The 8,538-nt window shown below is 43.3% G+C and overlaps 1 protein-coding gene across 2 annotated transcripts in view; it reads right to left on the bottom strand.

The window, feature by feature from the left end:
• The window catches only part of LOC108575699 (forkhead box protein D1-like), a 17,180-nt gene that overhangs the window by 7,972 nt on the left and 670 nt on the right, over positions 1–8,538 (bottom strand). For both annotated transcript variants that reach the window (XM_017938570.1, XM_017938571.1), the window contains exon 2: positions 5,682–5,814. In XM_017938570.1, coding sequence (XP_017794059.1) covers positions 5,682–5,814 — 133 coding nt within the window. The remainder of the gene's footprint in view (positions 1–5,681; positions 5,815–8,538) is intronic.

The following is an 8,538-nucleotide window of genomic DNA, read 5'->3' as shown; positions in this document are numbered from 1 at the left end:
ACCAGAGCTTTTTGTCGCAAACCTTCCAGCTACATACTAGTTCTCTTGCAATCCGCGCGCGTTGTTTCGCATACTTATAAAAGTTAGTTTCCAAGTGTTTCTAAGTCAAACTCAAGAAAGAAGTTTTTATCTTGGAATATCGTTGTTAATCTGAAAAAAAGTATAAGTGTCCGGATTTCAGGGAGAAAAGTCCGGGATTTTAATGTTCTCTATTCTAGATTGGTGACTTTATAAACGGCAACCCTCGTTACCGACTAAGGTACCGCAACTACGTTCAGTCGGTACCGATTTTCATATTCAGAATGTGTTTCGTAACGAGTGATACAGAGAAGTGCAGTGTTCGTATATTGTGAAAATCTGTGTCGTAATCGGCGTTGCGAAAATTGGCCTTCGACAAGGAGGGGTTTGCTCAAGTTTGCAGGTTGCAAAATTAGTTCAGTGGATCTTGCAAATTTTATGATTAACTGGCTCGCGAAACGGGTTCACTGGGTCTCTCTCGAGTGGGTCGTCTGATTCGTGCGATTCGAAGAATCGAAGTATTACAGAAGATTCGAAATGAATAGGAAGAAAATTTTTCAAATCGAAGAAATTGGAACAAGAATAACATCGAATAAGCTGAAGCGTATAAATACAGTTGAAACGATAGAAGAGATAGAAAAAGAATGGAAAAAATCGAGGTAATAAAGAAACTGAAAAAAATCGCAGAAACGAAGAGAAAAAATCGAAGAGATAAAATACGTCGAAGAAACTGAAAGAACCAGAAACATCGAACGAGTTGAAAAGATAAACACAGTTGAAATAATTGAGGAAGAGATAGAAAGAGGTAATGAAAACAAATAAAAAAAAAAACTAAGAAATAGTGGAGAATTGGAAGAAATGAAGGAATTAAAGGATGAAATGAAAGGAAGAAATAGAGACAGAAGGAGAAGGGAGGAAAGCGGGATTGAATCGATTAGTCGAGAGCAAAGTCGATCCCCGCGACGAAGGTCGTTGTCTTCGTGGTCGTCGTCGCGCTGAAAACCGTGGCATTCGCATTCCTGAAATGCTGCGGGTTCCGCGAGGAATCGGGCGCCGATAAGCGAAATACAATACGCCGTGACATCACGCTGCGAATCGCACGCCTCTTGTCCTACTCTTCGACTTACGCTTCTCCTTCTCTTCACACTTTGACCAGCCTGGACCCCGTCGCTCTGATCAATTCCAAAACGCAATCTCTATACTCACTTCTGACACCAATCACACTGTTCACACCCGAAAAAATACGTATCTCGAATGCTTTTTTTACCAATTAATTCAGTTAGACTATATAGGTTCTATGATGACCAATAGATGAGGTCACTCAGTTAGTGTAGAATCTACTGTGCTCATCAGATCAAGGTGAAAGTCATACAGAAATGATCTGTATTACTTCTCCGACCAATTACACTGATTAGACTAAGAAAATATATCATTTACAATGTTTCTGTACAATTTTTTTTTCTACTCCTTAATTGGTCATTTGTGAGTAACAGAGGGGTCGATTTGTGTAGAGGTTAATATGATCATCGGAACAAGGTGAAAGTCATACTCGTCTAATATCAGGTATCATGGCGATTATAGTCAGCCGGGGGAAGCGTTGAAGGGCGTCAGAGCACGTGCCTGATCTGCCATTCCTACCCTGCTAATCAGGGATTTCTATTGGGGCGAGCCACTCCCATCTTGAACAGAGTCTCGTGCCTCCCCATTGAGGTACCACGAGCCCCGAAAGGTCTCATGTAGCCTTACAGGGTAACAATGCTATGGGTTCAAGGATCAAATTGCAGATTGATCCATTATAGGTGAAGAAACAAACAATTAATCGCAACCTAACCTGAAATATATACTCTTCGAATATTTTATGGAAAAGGTTACCTACTGTCGATAAAATTCAGTGAGAAATAATCGTGCAGCTTGAAACATTTTACAGGCATTCGACGAAATAATTCATCGTAACTTAACCTAAAATATACTATTCCAAATGTCCCACAAGTAGATCACTGATCTAAACACAAACTCAGAAACAGCATTTTTCAAGCCTCTGTACTCAGAAAAATGAAACGATTAACTGGTAACCTAACGTAAAACGTATTCCTTCAATTTAATCGAAAAAAGACGTCCAGGACGAGATTCCTAATTTCAACCTAACTCGATCCTTGCGATTCCCAGTGAAAACCAATATGGACACCGTGTATCAGGCGCGAGGAAGCCACGAGGACACCGGGGGGTTGAAATCAGGGGGCAGGGGGTCATCTGACAACGATAGCTCTTCTCGACCTCGTCAACGTCGTCGTCTCGACGTCTCCGCCTCCCCACCATTCCGTCCTCCTACACCGGAAGTGCCAGTGAGATCGAATTTCTGCAGTTACTATCTGCGATCCAACCTAACCTCGAAAATCTCGCTTTTTCCTCATATGGAACCATCGAATCTCCCTCGAAACAGCTATTTTTCAATTATCAACCGTGGTTATTGTGTTTACTATAACGATTATACACCGTGTTAATAAGGCGGAGAGGTTAATCTGGGCCTGGACAATCGAAAACATTGGGTTGGATTAGCTAACAGGAGTCAAGGAGATAATACAAAGGGGGCCCGACCATGTTTCTCGCCAGTTGGTTCGTCGACGGGCCACTTATCTCGAATCTCCTCCTTTCACCACGCGTTTTGCAACCGTTCAGCCGTCACTCGAGCCAGTTTTATCGTCCTCAAAGAAAAGAGCCATCTTAGACGCTGATAACTGAACACTCTCTACAAGTACAAATTACGTTACGTTTCTGCGCTGGTAAGGCTTATTATCATCGATTCAGAAGCTGCTCCGTGGCTAGGAACAGAATTTACGACCCAGTTTGAGGTTACGCTCAGTATCCGAATCGACGTGATCAGGCGAAATCGACGAAAATCACTGTGGCTGGTTTAATCAATAGTTCGGGATTAACTCTCGCGATTCCCTTATCGGGACGAGATTAGCCCAGAGCCGTGCCCTTGTTTACTAGAGATCTATTTTAAAAGCGAGTGCTTCCAAGATATATTACGTACGCGGCCTGGTTTCCGAATAAACACAACAGGGTCGCGTTATCTGTCGTCGAAGGAGATGCCATGTGACGCTTTTCTGGCCAGAAAGTTTCTCGGTATGCAGCAGCATCGGGGAGCCTGTAAGAGGGTACGTATTTACGCCAAACTGAATTAGAATGACGATTGCGGGCCACTCCGGACGACTAATCAGACGTTGCTGCAATAAAAAGTGTCAGCTTTCCATGGAGCCTTATCAAGTTGGGCTTTATTGGCACGATAAGTTTCCACGCATAATCGAGAATGAGGCTGTTACGCGTAATTTATGCCGCGTGAAACACTAAATAGTCAGGATACTCTTGGGCCACCGTGTATGTGCTTTACAGTGTCTTTCTGGCAGGAAGAATTGTTTCACCGAGGTCGAGGGCACCTGTTAGGTCCAGAAATGTTAGGAGAATCTTCTGTCCAAGTTTTCGAGGCTATTTATCAAATGCAAAAGTATGGAGAAATATCTGGAGTCTCTCTAAGAGCTAGAAAATACTATCCAAAATGGCAAAAGGGGGAAGTAAGGGACCACTTTACAATTAAAAATTACGACAGTCCCGTGATATTGTCAAAAGTCCCCAAGAAGAACCAAGGAATTACCTTCCATATCGAACAAGTGCCAACGAAAATACCAAAAAATCGTTCGAGAAATGTCCAAAAGCGACGAAATAGAGAAGCAGGATGGCGGAACGCTAGCAGATAAAGTTAGGGTAGAATTTACACAGGCAGATCAGCACGAAGACAGGTTTTCACGTGTGCACACGTCGAAATACCATTCGAGATCTTTTTCACGGCGTGTAATCCACGAAAACGCTGTCGTTGGCCGATATATCAGCTCCAAGCTTTGCGGCCAACGTTCCCGGATTAGCGACCATAACTCTCGTCGACGAGTGAGAAAGCGGTCCTCTTGTGTTCCCGAGATCGTCGAGGACGAGTCTTGTTGCTCCCGCGAAAATTCCCGACCGCCAACCTCGCGTGTCGTCATTTCAACTGATTCTTGCCGCGTGCGCCCGCGCGCATAACTACTCACTACGAAGATATCGATACCAAGCTCCTTGGGTTTCACCAGGCTTTTATCTTCAGCGATTAGCGAATCTGAAAAATTCGGTAACACGAAACCCCATGACGGAGGGCCGTTTCCTCTTTTATCGGTACTTTATCATGCCACCCTCAACCCCTTCCTACATCCACGTCTTCCGTTTCCAGCGAAATTCACGGTTGGTCCTCGCATGATCCATATCCAGTAGATTATAGAACGTGAAAATTATTCTACGAAGGCTGCGTCACAAGAAAATTAACCAAGTGTGAAATAATACGATTGATACCTACGCATTCGAGATTTAAGGCTAATTGTCAAGGTTTGGTTAAAAGGTGAGGAATTCTTCCCTCCCTCCCTTCATAAATAGTGCTAAGTGTGTGTAAAAAGAATTTGAAAGAATTTTTGAAAAATTCGAAGAATTGGGGAACTTATGAGGGTTTAAAGTGCGCAGCTATACCCTATTCAAGGTAACTTCGTGAACTTCGAAATTGTGAGGCGATTATCTCGAAAACTAATAATCCGATCGATCTGAAATTTTGTAGGGATGTTTGTGTATAGTTTATACCTGAACCAGTATAATGATTTAATCTTCAGTATCGTTCATCGGATCCTCGAAGAAATGGCTACTTTCCCTTAAAATGTGATCCTTCGTCTTTGGAAAGGTCGCCATTTTGGTAATCACGAAAATTCTTCAATTTCCCAGGTCTGTGTTTTTAAGGACACCTCGTGGATTATAACGAGTGGCTGTTTTTTCCGGTAGCAAGTTTAACCTGTTCAACCTGTGGTCCTTCACAAGGATCGACTTTCGATTAAAACTAACCATACCTTCTGTGTACCCTCCACAACAAAATATTTATCTGTTGCACAAGAAAGCATCACCGAATAACCAGAAAAAAAGGAACCGTAAAATTTCCTACAGTAGTATAGCAAAAGAAAAAAAGAAAAGAATTCCCAATTCACAGTTCATCCTGCTCGATAATACCCATGTTAACGTCCAAACTGTACACATGGACACGTCCGTCACGATTTGTACATCCTATAAACAGGAAAACAATCGTGACAGATAAATCATTAGGGTGCACGACCTAGGAGGGGATATTTCTATCAATGGCGTCTTCGAACCCGACACCGTTGAAGACGAGCCACTGACAGCTCTCCGAGGAGCGTAATCGAGGCAGAGAATGTAACTAAACGACGCGTGGAGAGATCAGGGCACGCAGCCTCCAACGGTATATCATCTCCCTCTCCAAGATATCCCGCTTTCTTTCCACCTCTTTTTCTAGATCGCTCTCCCTCTCTCTCTCTCTCTCTCTCTTTTTCTCTCTCTCCCCTCTTGTCGCCTTTCATCGAGAGACAGAGTCACGCGACACTCGAGAGGCGTTTTGTATTATTAGAACATACTCTTCGAGCACAGTGAACACAAGCAGGGAGGAATCATTGCTTGCTCTGAGATCCTGATGACGTCAACCGGAGTCTTTCAAAGTCAGTCAACGTGTTTTTAGAAGCCACACTGAGAGATCTCGCGTTTATCGTCAGCAGAGGTTAGGTTGGAGGAGGTGTTGCTTGACTTACCTTGATGCAGAGGAGGTAGAGGTGACGGCGGTGATACCTGAAATGGTTCCTGCTTGATCTTCAGAGAGTGAGAGGCCTCCTGCATCCCACCTAGCCCTGCAACCCCTAAGCTTCCATTGCCCTGCTGCAGTTCCTGTAATCATTTAGTATAGTCTATCCTATGTATAAAATTCTTGGTGGCATTTTATTCGAAGTACATTTTTACATAGGTACTCTGTTGAGTAAATTGGTCTGCAAGCAGAGTTGGTAGTACGTTAGATACATTTTGTTATACCTAGTTTCTTATGAAAATAATCTGCAGCCTGTTTGGTACAATTAACGTACTATCTACACCAGGATAATTATCGATAATTATTGTAAATGCATCGCTGGCTGTATTTCACTACAGTCTCCGTAGATATCAGACTAATTGTGATCATTTGTCATCTTTCTAAATATAGTTTGTGACAAGTACAAGTACACAAGTCACAAGTAAAACCTTTATTTTAGAAAATCAAAAGATTTATCTACAGAAAATGTTCGTTACATGTTTTAACTCTATGTCAAAAGTCAACCGACAAATAGTTACACGGAGATCAATGTATACAAACGAAATTTTGAAAGAAGCTATACCAAAAAAAAAAAAAAAAAAAAGCAATGAACCAGTCTCTAATAACGTACACACACAGTATGTACACCTGTAATGTACAAGAAAAAATGGACGCATGTATATGAGGATCTTCTGAAGGGGCATTCTCAACACGACACAAGAGGTGGTGAAAGGTGAACGAACCAGCTTGAGGACCACGCGACGCATCCAAACGACCCCGGCCAAAGAGACTTTCTGGCTCTAAGCTTGGCCGATGTTTGAAGTGCCGTCGCCGGAAGCTTACAAACACCGGGCCGGTGTTGTGACATCGTATTATGCCAAGTGAAACTTACGATCTCGCTAGATCGTTAATTTGCGATCCGGCTTTACGACGTCTAGTTTTGCACCCAAGTTGTTACTTGGCGAAAATTCGTAAAACAACCACGGCCCACCTCTATCCGCCATATTTCACCATATTTCTCGTCATTTTATCAAATTCACACGAACGACAAATCGCTACGATTCGAATTTACGGAAAAATGTGAAAATAACGAGAAGTTCTAAAGTGTGTTCATTTCCATGGGAGATCCAATGGTTCCTCTCCAGGTGCAAAAAACAGGTTGGAGAGACGAATCTAGGATTACACAGGTCTACCTAAACAGACGAAGGAGTATGTCGTTGGCCCGAGGATCAGAAATCTCAAAGCAATCCCCTCAATCTCGTGTATACTAAGAATCCCGTTATTATAACTCATTTTTACGAGGATCCAATGGTCCTTGAAATTCAGAAGGCAGGTTAGACATGTCTACCACCTGATCAGACAAAAGGAGTGTGTCGTTGACCCAGAGATAAGAAACGATTCGATTTCCAAAACGGTTCTACCCGTCTCCAGGCTCGAAACTATGCTTATGGTGGCGCTAGTAGTTTCAGGAGGGGCTTGGAAACGGGACAAGATATACAGACACCGCGTGGGATACCGGGGAAGTGCATCAGCCGGTTGACACTGAGAAATCTTGCCAGCAGAGACACGTGGCCACCTCGTTAATTCGCCAGACAGCCATTAAATTAAGCTCCTAGCCTCTTTGAAAAGGGAGGTGGGAGGTAAAAGGGGATCCACCGTGGTTGCTCGACGGATTCTTCAAAAGAGGAGGTTCTGGACCACTAGGACGGATTAATACGACGATGTAGTTGCTGGAAGATGTATGGGAAGAGCTTGCAAAGACAGTGTTAGATGAAAAGAAGCGATATATTTCGAGCTAGAGGTATTAATTGCTTCGAGTACCAGTTGGATTATGGGTGGTTCTATGTTACAACTCGATAGAGTATTCACTGGTGTTCTTTGTTATTTTAGCTTGGCAGAATCTCTGTTTCACCGATGTTCCCTCTATTTCTCTGCTTGTTTTTAGTTCAAACTGTGAGTACATACTCTCTCTCTCTCTCTCTCTCTCTCTCTCTCTGATACAAGAGAAATTACCGAGAGGCAAGTTGAGTCTTATGATACCTCAAGAATAATTGATAAATAATAAATCGCAGTGTAACACTGGTACTTTATATGTTATTCCAAGCGACGAAAGCTACCAGATTCACGCATCTACGACTGAAACTGGCTTGTCGAGGGATGGAAACACAGAAGCACGAGTCTGAACAAGTGCAGCAGCCTTCAGTAAATGGAAACCAGGCAAGAGATCAGCGTAGGTCGACGACGTGAGAGGCAGTCTCCGTTATCACCGGCTCGATAAAAGCTGCTCCTCTCCTTTTTCCAACCAGACCTTATCAGAGTCTCTCGTTCATTTTGAATAACTAGTTCACGTGTCTGGTCCAGTGTAATCGTCGCATAACCATCGCCTAATAATCGTCTTCTCAGCACAATTTCATCGCGCACTCGCACCACTGGCCTGATTAGCCGACCAGCTAATGGTAAAAGGAGACACCAGTATCGATTCAATGGTAAATCTAAACCGTGCTCGATCGATCCACCAGGTTGAATCGCGGCGGAGTTTCATTCATGGAGATGGAGGATATCGTTCGAAGGAACGATATTACGGTTCCCTGCTTGCTTGTAAAATGGCAAAAGAAAGAGATTTGAACTTGAACGACGGTTACGACCAGTTGGAAATGGAAACGGGAACGTCTGAGAACACTCGGCGAAGACGCAGATCGGATAGTTGCGAAATTTTCGAGGTCACGACCTCCACTTTTCTCTTTTTTCTTGGCTCGCGTGCGACGATAAGCGACGCTCAGCGGAGCTCGGCTATCTTCCTTGTGTTGAACATTGACGAACATTCGAGG

This window comes from Habropoda laboriosa, unplaced genomic scaffold (assembly GCF_001263275.1).
Source record: "Habropoda laboriosa isolate 0110345459 unplaced genomic scaffold, ASM126327v1 scaffold295, whole genome shotgun sequence".
Taxonomy (NCBI): domain Eukaryota; kingdom Metazoa; phylum Arthropoda; class Insecta; order Hymenoptera; family Apidae; genus Habropoda; species Habropoda laboriosa.
This window is presented reverse-complemented; position numbering and strand designations above follow the sequence as displayed.